Source organism: Mus caroli, unplaced genomic scaffold, assembly GCF_978045245.1.
Source record: "Mus caroli unplaced genomic scaffold, Mus_caroli_1 scaffold_15, whole genome shotgun sequence".
NCBI lineage: Eukaryota > Metazoa > Chordata > Mammalia > Rodentia > Muridae > Mus > Mus caroli.
In genome coordinates this window covers 24,834,124-24,850,539 of record NW_028227270.1, presented here as the reverse complement: position 1 = coordinate 24,850,539, position 16,416 = coordinate 24,834,124, and the positions used below count along the sequence as shown (strand labels likewise).

Genomic DNA, 16,416 nt, shown 5'->3' with positions numbered 1-16,416 from the left:
ATGGCAGATTCATATGACAATTTTATTAGTACGCTCAGTTCTTAGTAATAGGAAAATTACCTTGCCTTCTTTGTGCATTTCCTTATCTGTAACGAGTGTTTTCCTGTGCCCAGTGCTTTGGTAGCATTGAGTCAGATGTTAATAGAGACGGAACTCACCGACTACACCTTTAGTCTGATCAGCGGAAACATGACTGTCTTGAGCTGTCAATCTCCCTTAGGGTCCCCTGAACCCTGGTTCCTTCCAAACTTTTCTATTGAAATAACTTTTAGTAGCTGAGAAAACTTTGAATTTTTTTCTCTCTCACCTCTTGAGATTTCTGGAGAACATAAAAACCTCTAGGTGTTTAGAAACCGTTTCATTCAAAAACAAACAAACAAAAAAACAAAACAAAACAAAAAAAAACCACAAAAATTCATGCCCATTTGGTATTTAACTTGTAGTGTAACTTCTTATTTTACTAAAACACAGTCACTCTGATAGAGTCCCCACCCAGTTCCTCTCCCTCAAATGGGCCATATTTGTCTTACAGTCTTGCCTAGCTGCAAAGCACACACAATAAAACAACATATGCTGTGCGTTGGTCAAATCCCAACCCTGCAACGAAACTGTCTGTCCTTTGAAGCCAGGCAAGTCACCTAAGGTTCCATTTCCTCTTCTGCACAGGGAAAGGTGCAGAGCAAGGGCCTGAGCCTTCCAGCCTGCGGAATGCGCATGTGTAATGCGCATGCGTAGCAATGTAATGCGTACTTCCACCTGACCCTGTTTGCTGTTATGACTTGACAGTGCTGCACTTCTGTTATGAATTCCTATTCTACCAACTTCCCCCTGGCAACTGAATAAATACCTGCAATCGAGCTTTCCTTAGCTGCTGGCTGGTAATTTGAGCTTTTTGTTGCATCATATTTTCAATTCGTTGATTGACTTGCTTTTCCTTCTTGAGCTCATTTCCATAAAATTTGGACCCCTGCAGAGAGAGCAAAGCATAAGAAAAGCTTTGGGGAGCCGGGGCGTGGTGGCGCACGCCTTTAATCCCAGCACTCGGGAGGCAGAGGCAGGCGGATTTCTGAGTTCGAGGCCAGCCTGGTCTACAAAGTGAGTTCCAGGACAGCCAGGGCTACACAGAGAAACCCTGTCTCGGAAAACCAAAAAAAAAAAAAAAAAAAAAAAAAAAAGAAAAGCTTTGGAAGGAAAGGATCACTGAGGTATGTAACTTAGCGGCTAACAGGGTGCCTCTGGAGTCACACCGATTTCAAAAGTTAAGTTGTGCAATCTGGAAATGACTTCACCTTTTCCCATCAGTTTCCTTATGTGTAAAGGATGTTTCCCCAGCATGCACGAGGCCCTAAATACATGACGCATGCATGCAAGTGCGCGTGCATGCACACACCCACACAAGTATGCACACCCCCCTAAATCATGTAATTCTTGTGAGACGGTACTACATAGAAGCAATCTGAGTTAAGATCTGCATTAGAACCCAAACCAGAGCAAGGCAGCCCCACTGCAGTCTGTCGACGCAGCCCATCCAGGTCTCAGCAACGAGCTCCTCAGTGTCTCCTTGACTTGTCTCTCTTCAGAGCTTTGTTTAGTATTAAATCATAAACAGATATGCCAGGGAACCAACTCTCAATGGTTCCACCACTGAACACAAGGGGCTGTCAATCAGGTGGCAGACACTGAGCTATTTCTACATTTGGCTATCATGAAAATGCTAGTATAGAGATTTATAGACAGTTTTGCTTGGATATACATTGTCATTCCTCTTAATACGCATTTAACAGGGTATTTCTGTGTCTTACGCCAAGTCATGCTTAGCCCTATGAGGAAGTGTCAAACTGTTTTCCATGACTGAATCATTACTGTCCCTGCATATGAAGGTTCCAGCTTCCCCATGTCCCTGGCCACACTTTCCACTGCCTTATTTATTAAAGCTATTCTGGCTAACTGCAGTGAGAATAGCATCTCCCAGGGATTTTTTAAGTTGCCTTCTCTTAGTGACTAATGATGTTGACTATCTGTACTGGCTGGTTTTGTGTGTCAACCTGACACAGCTGGAGCTATCACAGAGAAAGGAGCTTCACTGGGGGGAAATGCCTCCACAAAATCCAGCTGTGAGGCATTTTCTCAATTAGTGATCAAGAGGGGGCGGTCCCCTTGTGGGTGGGACCATCTCTGGGCTGGTAGTCTTGGTTCTATAAGAGAGCAAGCTGAGCAAGCCAGGGGAAGCAAGCCAGTAAAGAACATCCCTCCATGGCCTCTGCATCAGCTCCTGCTTCTTGACCTGCTTGAGTTCCAGTCCTGACTTCCTTGGTGATGAACAGTAGTATGGAAGTGTAAGCTGAATAAACCCTTTCCTCCTCAGCTTGTTTCTTGGTCATGTTGTTTGTGCAGGAATAGAAACCCTAACTAAGACAGTATCTTTTCATGTTTGAGACGTTTGTACATCTTCTTCACTTAAATGCCTATTCGTATCATTTGACCATTTTTTGACTGAGTTGTTAGGGCTAAACGGTTACCTCAACTTGGCAACTCCTAACACAGTCTTGTCTTGCAGCTCTGATATGGTGATATATAAATTCATATAATGGAGGGAGAGCTATAAATAGACAAAGTAGCTCTTTATTTAGCAACTCATAAAAATTGAATACATGTTATGTGTATTCTATAGAGCAATTCCACTTCTAGATATCTCTTCTACAGTTGCACTTGGACACAAATAAGATTAGTAAATGTAAGCCGGGCATGGTGGCACATGCCTTTAATCTCAGCAAAGGCAGGAAGGTCTCTATGGCTTTAGGGCCAGTCTGGGTTACTTAATGACTGCCAGAACAGCCAGGGCTATACAGTAAGACCCTGCGTAAGAACAAAACCCCTCACTGCAGTACTTACTGTTTATAAAATCAAAAGAGAAAAGTGACTTGTCAATCAGTAACAATTCTGATTAGATCAATAAACTACATCCCCGTATACAAGTATAACCCCCCATCCAATTATAATATTCTTTTACATGGGAGGAAAGAAAAAGAGGAAAAAAAATGTGCACTCTCTTGCTTTTATATGCATATTATACAAATTCAAAGTAGAAAGCTTGGTAGTAAGAGCAACAGATTTGAAAGGCATTTATACATTTCATAGCTTAATGCTGTATTAAAATATTTTTAATTAATAAAAAGGATAGTAAATCAAACTTAGTGGCTTTATACTAAAAACTGAATCCTAGGTATTGAAAGAAGCGTGAACACACCTTTGTGGCTTCCATGATAATTTTGTTAATTTTCTCCTTATCCAACCCTTCCATGCCTGCCTTGTTATCGTTTAGTCCCATGCGGAGCAGGAGGTCGTCTTTGAAGTTGTTGTCCTTTTCCTTTGTGTTATCCATGATGTAAACACGGTAATTTCTTATTATCTGCAAAGGCATACAAAATACATACTGCTTTAAAAAGTGTGCACAGAAGGGCTGGAGACAACAACCATTAAGTCGAGGGCTCGCATCATGCAAGGGGCTCAGGGTCCAACCCCCAGCATAACATCCGAGAGGGGTGGCACACACTTGTAATCTTAGTGCTAGGGAAGCACAGAAGAATCAGAAGTTCAAGGTCATCTTCAGCTATAGAATAAGTTTGAGGCTAGTTCAAGCTACATGCAACCCTGTCTGAACAAACAAAAACATTTCCAAGTTCTTGAAAAATTCCTCCTCAGCTAGAGGTGGTGGTGAACACTGCTATTCCCAGCACTTGGGAAGCAAAGGTTGATAGGCGGATCTCTGTGAGTTCGAAGCTGGCCTGGTCTACAGAGTGATTTCCAGGAGAGCCGGGGTTACACAGAGAAACCCTGTCTTGAACAACACACCCCACTCCCCACCCCCACCCCTCAACTAAAACTAAAACCAAAACCAAAACCAGACCCTACTCAAATCCTTGCCATTATTATCCTCAGCTTTCTATCTTTTGGGAAACATGGGATGAACATTTCCTGCATGTTTTGTGCCAGCTATGCTGTTTGCTGCCCTACATATGCGTGCTAAATAGCCCTAAAAGACAGATATTACTATTCCAGATAGAAAAAGAGGAGTCTCAGAACAAGTCTGCAAACATAAATTTGCTAGAAAATGACTACACATTTGTTAAAAAACATACCCAAGTCCATACCTGTAGTGGCTATTCCTGGTTGTCAACTTGACTATATTTGGAATGAACTACAATCCAGAATTGGAAGGCTCACCAGTGACCCTTATCTGGAGGCTTGGAGATCCTTATCTGGATCTTGGTATGGAGATATTGAGCCATAGTGGCTATGGATTCCAGAAGATTAAATCTCCGAGTTTAAGGAACACACCTTTAATCTGGGCTACACCTTCTGCTGGAGACAATATAAGGACATTGGAAGAAGGGAGTCTAGCTCTTGCTCCTTCGCCTGCTTGCTATGTGAGACTGAGTAACTGCTAGATCCTTGGACTTCCATTTATAGCTGCGACTGAACCACTGTTGGGAATTGGGCTGCCGACTGTAAGTCATCAATAAATTCTTTTACTATATAGAGACTATCCATAAGTTCTGTGACTCTAGAGAACCCTGACTAATACAATACCTCATTTTTTTCTATTGAAAAGGTTTTTTTTCGTGTGCTCCTCACCAACCCAAATTCATACCCTTTCATTCTCTCATTAAAAAAACAACAACAAAAAAATCCCAATCAAACAAAAAACTTAGAAACACACACACACACACACACACACACACACACACACATACACGAAACCAAAATAAGCAAGCAAAAGACCAGTAAGACAAAAAAATGCCCAATCGAAGCAATTTGAGACAGAAAATCTACAAAAACTTTGGGTACATTTTGTGTTGGACATTGACTGCTAGGTGTGGGGCCCACCCTGAAGTATGGTTAATATACCCAGGAAGCCCCATTGGGGAAAATACATTTTCAGTTGCAAGTGGATATCGAGTACAGATTGCTTCTTGGTGAGGGTTGAGGACTCGGGTCCTAGTCCTCTTCTCAGCAGTGGGACCATCTAGGCTTGAACCTGTGTAGGCAGTGTGTGTGGCCACAGCCTCTCTGAGTTTCTATGTGAATCTGCCCTGTTCCGAGGACCCTGTTTTCTTGGAGTCTTTCATCCCCTCTAGCTCTTACTTCTTTCTGCCTCCTCTGTTACAGTTCCCTGTGTCCTAAGGGAATGGCTTGATGAAGACATCTATTTAAGACAGTGCTCCAGAATCTTTTACTTTCTGCATACTGCCCAGTTGTGGTTCTCTGTGTTAGTCCCCATCTACTGCATGAAGTTGTTTCTCTGATGAGGGATGAGTGAGGGCCTCATCGATGGGTATAGCAGAATGTTATTAGGAGATATTATACTGCCTTACATAATACATGGTTAGCACAGTGGTTCTCAAACTGTGGGTCACAAACTGAAGACCACTGTTCTTTTTCATTACTGTCCTTTAGAAGAACAGTAATACTAGGTTTTTCCCTTAGGCCCATGGCCTATCTAGTCTAGGGTTCTTGGCCACCACAGTGTTGTCAGACACAGGTGCCATCTCATGGAGTGTATGTACTTAAGTCCAATCAGAGTGGTGGGTTACTTCCAAATGTTTATGCCACTATTACAGCAGCAGCTCTTGCTGGCAGATCACCATTACAGATTACAGGGTTTGTAGCTGGGTTGATAGTTCCCCCTCTCCTCCAGTTGCATGAATGAGTACTTTCCAGTACCATGAACATGAGGCATTCAGGATGAAGCCTCTAGTTAGGCACCATCTCTACATTACCATGTTTGATGGAATTATATAAGTTCTGTATCAGCAATAAGGAATTACCAACAGTTTTGGAAAACAACAAATAGCTTTAGAAATAGCCTGAGATATTTGGCAATTTCTTTGGTGTCACTTTGGCCAACGATTTAAATAGATGTAACCTATTCTGGGGATGGGAGGTTTTACATGGTGGCATAAGATTCTAGTTGTGGCATCACCTCTTACTTGACTTCATTTTGATTTCTTTCATATATGTATATATTTTAGTAAGTATCTATAGTAGTGGGTTTCCATATGGCCCCTCAAATGGCTCTAGTGTCAGTTTCCCCCCCACCCCACACACACATCCTCCCTCACTTCTCTTCTTTCCTCTCCACATTTAGTCCTACCACGCTAGGAGGGCTCCCTCTTACCACTGTTCCTTTATAACAATATACCCTAAATTCTCTTCCCTGGGAGGTCCTCTCTTTTCCCCAGTCCCTTACTAGGTCCCTAACCTCTTACAGACTGTAGAGCACACATTGAAAGCTTAAAGGCTAAGACCCACATATTTGTCTCTCTGGGTCTCAGTTTCTAGATTGATTCATTTATCTGAAATTTAAAAAACTTTTTAAAACAAGCTGAATATTCCATCCTGTAAATGTACATCTCATTATTCGTGTATCAGTTAATGGACAGCTTAGCTGTCATAAATTTCTGGTTATTATGACTAGAATATCCATGAACAAGTAAGTGTCTCTGGGTTGGACATAGAGATCCTTTGGACATATGCCCAAGAGTGATCTAGCTGGATCTTGAAGTGGAATGATTTTCAGATTCCCAAGGAACCACCACACTGATTCTCACAGTGGCTGTACAAGTTTGTATCTCATCAGCAAGAAGAATTCCCCAACCCCACATCCTCACAAGTATGAGCTGTCATTTGTTTTATTGATTTTGGCCAATGGGACTGGTGTAAGTCAGAAAGCAGTTTTGATTTGCATTTCCCTGATGACTAAGGGTGTTGAACATTTTTTAAAAGTGCTTCTCAGCCAATTGTGTTTGATTTTTTGAGAACTGTTTAGTTCTGTACTCCACAATCAACTTGGGACACACACATACTCAGATATGTAATTGGTATAGATCTTTCATAATGTGTAGCCTGCTGCTTTGCCTAACGGATGGTGTCCTTGGCCATACAGAAGCTCTTCAGTCTTATGAGGTTCCATTTATTGTTGGTTTTAGTGCCTGTGCTATTAGTGTCTTGTTAAGTTTTCCTGTGTCATGAGTTCAACACTATTTCCCATCTCTCATATCAGAATCAGGGCCTTATATTGAGATCTTTGACCCATTTGGAACTATTTTGTGCAGGGTGATAAGTATGGATCTATTTACATTCTTCTACATGCAGCCATCTGGTTTAACAGCACCATTTGCTGAAGATGCTGTCCTTTTTTTTTTTTTTTTTTTTTCCCAGTGTGTACTTCTGGCTTGTTAAAAAAAAAAAAATCAAGTATCCATAAGTGTGTGAACTTTAGTCTGAAGCCTTCAGTTCAATTCCATTAATCAACATGTCTGTTTTTATGCCAATCCATGATGTTATTATTAACATAGCTCTGTAGTCCTACTTGAGATTGGAGATGGTGTTTACTTCTAATAGTTATTTTATTAACCAGAATTGTTATATTATTTTAGTTATCTTGCACTTTTTGAGTTTCCATGTGAATCTGAAAATTGGTTTTTTTTTCAATGTGGTGAAGAAAAATGTTGGAATGTTGATGGAATTGTGTTGAATCTGTCGATTGCTTTTGGTAGGATGGTCATTTTCATTACATTAATCCCATCAATCTATGACCATGAAAAAACTATCCAGCTTCTGGTATATAAGTTATTTCTTCAACGTCTTAAAGTTTTTATTATACAAGTCTTTCACTTGCATGATTAGAGTTACCCCAAATATTTTTAGAGGCTATTGTGAATGGTATTATTTCCCTGTTTTCTCAGTTTGACAGTTGTATATAGGAAAGCTACTGACTTTTGTGTGTTTTGTATACTGCTACTTAAAGTGTTTATCAGCAGTAGAAATTTCTCGATGGACTTTTTAATGCCTTTTATGTATAGAATCACATTATCTGCAAATAAAAAACCACGGACTTTTTCTTTTCTATTTTTATTTCCCTGGTCTCTTTCAGTTGGCTTATTGCTCTCTAGCTAAGACTTCAAGTACTGTATTGAATAGGTGTGGAGAGAGTGGGCAGTCTTCTCTTGGTCCTCATTTCAGTACAAATGCTTGAAGTTTCTCTCTGGAATTGCTGTAACACACCTTATTGTGTTGCGGCATGTCCTTTGTATCCTTAGTTCCTCCAGGACTTTTAACATGAAGGGATGATGGATTTTTGTCAAAGGCCTTCCTGCATCTAGTGTGATGATCATGTGGTTTTTATCTTTTGGCCTGTATATGTGATGTATTACATATATTGATTTATGTATCTTGAATCATCTCTGGCTCTCTGGGTTGAAGCCAAGTTGATCAGACAACTGGGCAATAATTTTGATGTGTTCTTAAATTTGGTTTGCAAGTATTTTATTGATTTTTTTTGCACCTGTGTTCATAAAGGATACTGGTTTGTAATTCATTTTGTTGGTCTTTGTATCCTTAGGTATTGGGGTAGTTGTGGCTCCATAATTGAATCGGGGAATGTTCCTTCTGTTTCTACTTTGTAGAATAATTTAAGGAGTATTGACATTTATGTTCTGAAGATCTAATAGAATTCTGCGCTGAATCCCTCTGTCCCTGAGCTTTTTGGGTGAGGAAACTTTTAATTGCTGCTTCTATTTCATCAGGGGTTATAGGACTGCTTAAATTCCTTATCTGATCTTGATTTAACTTTGGAAAGCCAAATATGTCAAGAAATTTATCCATTTCTTTTATGTTTTCAGTGTAGTAGATTACAGATTTTTAAAGTATTTTTATTCTCTGGATTTTATCAGTGTCTGTTGTCATGTCCCCTTTCCATCTCTAACTGTATTAATTTGATCTTCTCTTTCCTTCTACTAGTTAACTTGACTATGGGTTTGTCAATCTTACTGATTTTCTCAAAAGCACCAACTCTTCCTTTCATTGATTCTTTGTATTATTCTGTTTTGTTTCTATTTCATTGACTTCAGTCCTTAGTTTATTTTTTGCCATCTTATTTTGAGTGTTATTTTGCTGCTGTTGTTGTTCTAGAGCTTCCAGGTGTGCTACCAAGTTTCTAATATGAGATCTGTCCAATTTTGTGATGTAGACACTTAGTGGTATCAACTTGCCTCTCAGAACTGACTACATCCTGACCCCTAGGATAGGATGTGTTGTGTTTTCATTATCACTCAATTCTAAAAAGTTTTATAGTTTCTTTCTTGATTTCTGTCTTCACCCACTTTTCATTCCATAGTGAGTTGCTCAGTGTCTATGAGTTTTTAAGCTTTCTGCTGTTGATGATATCCAGATTTCATCCATGTTGGTCAGATAGGATGCAGTCTCTAATTTCAATTTTCTTCTTCTTTTTTTTTTTTTTCTTTTTTAAGATTTAGTTATTTATTTAATTTATGTGAGTACATCGTAGCTGTCTTCAGGCACACCAGAAGAGGGCATTAGATCCCATTACAGATGGTTGTGAGCCACCATGTGGTTGCTGGGAAATGAACTCAGGACCTCTGGAAGAGCAGTCAGTGCTCTTAACTACTGAGCCATCTCTCCAGCCCTTCAATTTTCTTGTATCTGTTGAGACTTACTGCTTTGTATACAAGTACATAGTTTTCAAGAAAGTTCTATACGCTTCTGAAAAGAAAGTGTATTCTTTTGTGTTTGGGTGAAATATTCTATAGATATCTGTAAATACAGGTCTATTTGATTTATGACATTTAACTTCAGCATTTATCTGTTTAGTGTTTGTCTGGATGGCCTGTTTGCAGGTGAGAGTGGGGACTACTGAAGTCAACCACTATCACTGTGTCAGTATGTGATTTTAGCTGTAGTTGTGCTTCATTTATAAACTTGGTGCTCTTGTTAAACCTCAAATTTTTATTCACTAGATAGAGAACAAATGTAAAATAACACTACCATACATGCCAACAGTTCTCTACTATACACACATGCCAACATCTGTTGCAATCATATAAAATATATAGAGAGCTCAATTCTGGTAACAAAACTATAGGAAAAAAATCCATTCACACCCAGGAAGTGATTACATGGCAATGTTATACAACTTTAAAAGCCAAGAAAAACCATGAAAGGTTCAGGCAGGAGGAATACTTGAGCCCAACAATGAAGATCAGTCTATATAAAAACCATACACATGTTGCTAGCAATACAGCTCAGTGGATAAGATGCCTGTCGTGCAAGCCTGAGAGCCTGAGTTCAATCTCCAGTTCCCACAGTGGACGCGGAGAACCAACTTCCAAAAGTTGTTCTTTGACCTCCACACATGCTCTGTGGCATGCTTGTACCAGTTTTACACAGATAGATGCACAGACAGACAGACACACATATATCAGACACACACAATAATAAAATTTTAAAAGTTTTATTCAGCTGGGCGGTGGTGGCGCACGCCTTTGATCCCAGCACTCGGGAGGCAGAGGCAGGTGGTCTACAAAGTGAGTTCCAGGACAGCCAGGGCTATACAGAGAAACCCTGTCTCAAAAAAAACAAACAAACAAAAAGTTTTATCCAAAAATATATACATAAAACTATATAACAACCTGCACCACAGATTTAATAATTCTCAGGATTATTCTCTCTGGTTATTCATCAGAAAGGGAAAATTCAAAACCTAAGCAAGTTATATGCAGTCTGTATTATAACTCAGCTGGTGAGCGGAGGAATTGGAAGGGCATCCAAGTCTCTGTACTCAACTCTAATGAAGCTCCCTTGCCATCAGTCACCTCCAAATCAGGGTTCACTTATACTACATATAAATGGCTCGGTGAACAGCAGCCACGTACCCACGACAATGAAAATAGCCTCTGTGAATTTGAAGTTGTTCTTAATAATGCTGCTCCCATCCTGGGTATGACTAGAAAAAATACAAAATATTTTCTTTTCTTTTTTTATATTCCTTCTTTTTATTTAATCCTTTTTTACACCCCAGATTTTATTCCCCTCCCTGTCCATCCTCCAACTGTCCCACATTCCATACCTCCTCCCCGCTCCTTTGACTCCACTAGGATGTTCCCATCTCCCCACCCCACCAGACCTCTAAACTTCCTGGGGCCTGCATTCTCTTGAGAGTTAGGTGCATCTTCTCTGACTGAACCCAGACCCAGCAGTCCTCAGCTGTATGTGTTGGGGGCCTCATATCAGCTGGTGTAAGCTTGGTTGGTGGTCCAGTATCTGAGAGATCTTGGGAGTCCAGGTTAATGAGACTGCTGGTCCTCCTACAGAGTCACCCTCCTCCTCAGCTTCTTCCAGCTTCTCCCTAATTCAACCACAGGGGTCAGCAGCTTCTGTCCATTGGTTGGGTGCAAATACCTGCATCTGACTCTTTCAGCTGCTTGTTGGGTCTTTCGGAGTGCGGTCACGCTAGGTCCCTTTTTGTGAGCACTCTATAACCTCAGTAATAGTGTCAGGCCTTGGGACCTCCCCTTGAGCTGGATCCCACTTTGGACCTGTTGCTGGACCTTCTTTTCCTCAGGCTCCTCTCCATTTCCATTCCTGCAGTTCTTTCAAACAGGAACAGTTATGGGTCAGAGTTTTGAGTGTGGGGTGGCAACCCCATCATTCACTTGTTGCCCTGTCTTTCTGCTGGAGGTGAAGGAATCTTTTAGAGGAAATTTTAGTACTCTGACGTAGAAGGGTAGGTCCATTAGAGAGGTAAAATTCTGGTGCGTTGTGCAGGCCTCCTCTAATCCCACCAGCTGGGAGGCTGAAGCAGGAGGCTTTACAAGTTCTAGGCCTGTTAGCGCTACATAGCAACACACTATCTAAAACAAAGAAGTATATACTATTTACTCTCAAACATTGCTATATATTGCACCTCACTGGAGATCTTTACACAAATCTTGATGCTCAAGCCATACAAAATATGCCTGGGAGATCTGGATAACAGCATTGAGATAGGCACGTGCTTTCAATGTCCTCCCAAGATGCAGGAGAAGTGTAGCTGTTATCTCTAATGGTCTGCATCTGAAAGAACATAGGCTGGCTTTCTGCTTTCATCATTAGACCTCTTTTCCCTTAACTGTTGCATTCAGTCTAATATTTTACTTCAGCAATTCTGTTTCTTGGCATTGTTCTAGGAAAGCAGGCAAATGTAATTCAATTATAATAACATACCATAACAACACAGAAGAATCCCTCCACTTGCTTTGCCCTTTAAATGTTAAAGTGCGTGAAAAGAAACATATTGAATGAATATGAATGCTTTTACATATACTTTACATATTAGCTTATTTATATTTGTTAGCTGGCCAAACTTCAGAATTGATTTGGCTTCTTAACTGTATCAGAACTGAGCTGTCGGCAATATTGTGAGAAAGGTAAAGTTGGTTTACAGCTACCTCCCTGCCTGCTGATGCCTTCATTTTCATCAAGACACACTCAGTGTGGTTTATATGCCAATGGCTTCCAGGTTAATAGTGCTAGCTCCATGCCTGCCTGGCACCTTAAGTTTCAGTATGTCCAGAAAAGCAGGGGAGAGACTTGCAGGGAAGGCAGCAGTAGTCAGAGAATGAGACGGATACACGAGAGGGTAAGAGCGGGTGAACATGACCCAAATCCATTTCATACATGTACAAAACTATTCAATAGAAATGTTTCTAAAAACCTAACCAGGCCAGCCCCACCAGCTCCTTTTCTCCTTCCAGGTGAGCCCAAGCACAGGGTATGGGAGTCACTCGGGATTCTTTCTTTTTCACACATCCATATCCAAAGGATCAGGAAGTCCTGCAGACTCTTTCACCACACATCCTGAGTGTAACTGCGTCTCACTTCCCTCACTGCTGACACGGCAATGGGAACCACCATTAATCTCGGGCCTGGATGACTACAACATGCGCTCTGATTCTGCCTCTGCTTTCCTACTGTTTGATTATCAACTCGGAAGTCCAACTGATCTATTTGTTTCTTTTCCACCTTCCTCCCTGCAAGAGAAATGTGCATGCGGGCATGCGTGCATTGCGCTCGTGCACGTGCTTGCATTTTGTGGAGGCTGAAGCTGACGTTAGGTATTTTTCTCATGGCTCTCACTTTAGACTGAGGCTCGGTCTCTAGCGGAAGCGGGAGCTCATCAACTCTAACTAGTTTAACTAGTCAGCTTGCGGCGGGTGGGGAGCCTGTCTTTGTTTTCTGAGCGCTGGGATCACAGATGAGCACCAGCGCTAACACCTCGCTGGCTTTTCATGTGGGTTCTGAACTCTGGTCCTCAGGCCCAGTGTTCCATCCATGGAACCATTTCCTCAGCTTCCCAGCTGGTCCTTTAAAGACACAAATTAGATCATAGCACGTTTTGGCTGCACAGTGCACAATGCTATTCTATCTCATTTCAGAATAAAGCCTAAAATCCTTAAAATGACTTCCCTGGCTCCAAAGGATCTAGATCTGCTGGGTGTGGTGGTGCACACCTTTGATCCCAGTGCTGAGGAGACAGAGGCGGGTGGATTTGTGAGTTCAAAGCTAATTTGATCTACACTTGAGTTCCAGGACAGCCATGGATACACAATAGGATGCTGTCTCAAAAACAAACAAACAGAACACCTACAAGGTACAACAAAGATAGATAAGAATCTAGGCCCTTGCTGCGTCCCAGCTAGCACAGTTGTCTGACGCTTGCCTCCTCTTTCACGGCTCTCTAGCCACAGTGTCCTCCTTGCTGGTTCTCAATGCAGCCTGTGACATTCTAGTCTGGAGATCTTTGGCACTGCCTTGTCCTGCATGGGACTTCATGTACATCAGAGAGCATCTTGGTTAAATTTTCACATCTGTTTCAAGCCTTTGTTGAAACGTTGCCTTCTCACTGAGGGCAGCAAACCCTGGCCTCCTAGTTTTCAACTGAAACCACATCTTTTTGATTATTTCTACATTAAAGACAAAGTTATCAGACCAAGCTAATAGTTATACATTGTGTCCTAAGTATCCTCTAAAGGCTCAGTCTCTAAGGTAGTGATGTGAAGAGTGCTGTAACCTTTAAAGGAAGGGGCTCTAACAGCAGGTCCTTGGCGGTGGGGCATCATGATGTTTCCTTCACCACAGGAATCCCAATCATGGACTTGACTCTCCAGAACTGTGAGCTGAAATAAACCTTCCTCCTTGGAAGGTGCCCACCTCCAATGTCTGTCAGGACAAGACAGTGTGACGAATGAGTAAAAACTCACGAGTTTTAGTGTCTGAATCTCCAGGAATTTTTTTGACATTATCATCTATGTTACTGTAGTGAGTCTGCTTTTGCATTTTTATGAGTATTTGCCTAACTCTTCAGGGTTTCTTAAATCTCTTCTTAGTTCTGGTCATCCTCTTTTTGTTACTTCTTCAGTGAGTATATCTAGAAATTTCTGGTGAAGATGTTCATATAACATTACAAGTCTAATGACTTCCCTATTTTTGCAGGAAGTAGTGAGCCTTATTTCAAATGGCTTTGTTTGATCAGCAGATACTGTTAAGGGCTCAGCATGGTACCCAATATGTGATAAGCTCTCAGTTACAGTTATTCTTGCTGCTGCTATGAATCCTAAGCCAAACTTCCAGAGCTGTGCAGTTTACTATAAGTCTTACTTCTCTCTAGGTAAAGGCTACAAAAGGGCCCAGGTAAGCATTCCCAAGGAAAATTGAAAGCTCACAGTTAACACAGGTGGGTTTTGTTTGTACTCAAATTAGTATTTATGCTATGATTGCTAAGCATCATCACAAGTAGAATTATCCAGATGAGTGGACGCAACTGCAACCTTGAAAAGAACGATGGTCAACATTTTTATAGCCTGAAATGACACGATATAGTCTGGTTCACTACAAAGCAAAGAGAAATGCACAATTCTCAGTGCCCAGACTAAAGGACAACCTGCTTCTGTAAAACGAAACAAAACAGACGTGTGCAGCTCAAAGGAAAGAATTCTTGGTTCCTGTGGTTTGGGACAGTGGTTGAAGAGTACATTTTCTCTGGGAATCTTCAAATTCTTCCCAGTCTGATTCTATTGCTGACTAGTCAGACTGCCGCTTGAAAACACAAAGCAAAGCCTGTGTGCTTGGTGGTAATTGAGGATGGAAACTTGCAATGTTTCAAAAGGAATTCTAAGGGAGAGGTTTCAGGATGGGGGCTTCTTCTAAAATGTACACAAAAGCAAGCGAACAACAGCATGAGTACCTGGCATATTGACCAACGTAGTCTGAATGAGTTTACCAGCAAACCTGAAGAATCTAACCCTAGGGGGCAGACAGTGGGAAGGGACAACGAGGAAGAAACATGAAAGGGACACAGAGCTAAGCAAGCTCCTGTGTGGAGCACGTTTTCACTTCTAATACACTGTGAAGAGTCAAGCCCCATACGGAGAAAACCTAAACATATATTAGACCAGTATTTTTTACAACTCCCAGATGTTCAAGTATTTATGTTTTCATCAACAGATTAGATACCTTGTGCAGTATTGTAAACTGCAATTATTCTTTTACCATCCAATTTAAAACACAATGAATTGAGATTACTCTAAATTTAAGTCTTCAAATGAATAATCAAATAATTGTTAGTAAATGTACGATCCCTTTTCATTTTTATTTATTATAAGTTATATCTTAAACTTTAAAGATAAGTTACAACCCCAAGACATTAACAGATTATTTTTCCATGTTTCTTTCAAACTATTTTACATACTCATAAATGAAACCATATGTCCACAGTTTTATATAATGGGAATGAAAACACAGATGCAACATTGTGTTTTCAAAATGCAAAATACTTGGCTTGAATTCATTTTTTTAAGTCTTTGTAAAAAGAGCTGAGGATGTATGCCGGAAGCATAAGGCTTGGTTGCAAACTCAAGGTCCTGAGCACTGAAAAGAGGGAGCAGTCAAAAATAATTTAGCCTGAGTTATTTTTTTCTATGTACATGTATCATATAGAAACGATACAAATAACAAAGCCCTGTACGTTCTAAACTGGGAGTATGTACGCAAAAGAAGACTCAAGTTGTTACCAGAGACAGAAAATTGCTTTGGGGGACCTGTGGTGGTTTGAATGAGAATGGTCCCCAGCACTCATATATTTGAATATCAGGTTCTCAGGTGATGCAGCTTGCAGCTCAGACATGAGTCCTCAGCTACTGCTCCAGCAGTGCCATCCTCCCCGGCACAGTGATCGCTGACTAGCCCCTCTTAAACTGCACACAAGCTCCCTGTTAAATGCTTTCTTTTATAAGGTGGCTTGGTCATGTCTCGTCACACTAATAAGACAGTAACTATTAAGATACTCTTATTTATTGATTTAGGGACAGGGTCTCACTCACTATGTAGCCTGAATAGCCTTGACTGTTGATCCATCCTCTCAGCGCCTGTACCTCCAGACTGGTGGGATTACAAATGTGCAGCACCGTACCTAATCCATGTACTCTCTGCTTGTCATTAGCCTACTTATTTAGCTGGTCCCAGTGAAGAATGGGATACTAGCCAATCAAAAATATCTACTCTTATCTACAGAGATATAAT

General features: G+C 40.9%; 1 protein-coding gene across 4 annotated transcripts in view; it reads right to left on the bottom strand.

The window, feature by feature from the left end:
* Window positions 1-16,416, bottom strand: part of Polk (DNA polymerase kappa) — a 65,766-nt gene that overhangs the window by 34,591 nt on the left and 14,759 nt on the right. For all 4 annotated transcript variants that reach the window (XR_015045376.1, XM_021180959.3, XM_085830902.1 and 1 more), the window contains exons 2-3: window positions 3,248-3,409; window positions 848-967 (exon numbers count right to left, since the gene is read on the bottom strand). Coding sequence is in view for 3 of the 4 variants with exons in the window: in XM_021180959.3 (XP_021036618.1) it covers window positions 848-967; window positions 3,248-3,382 (255 nt within the window). In the remaining variant the exon portion in view is untranslated. The remainder of the gene's footprint in view (window positions 1-847; window positions 968-3,247; window positions 3,410-16,416) is intronic.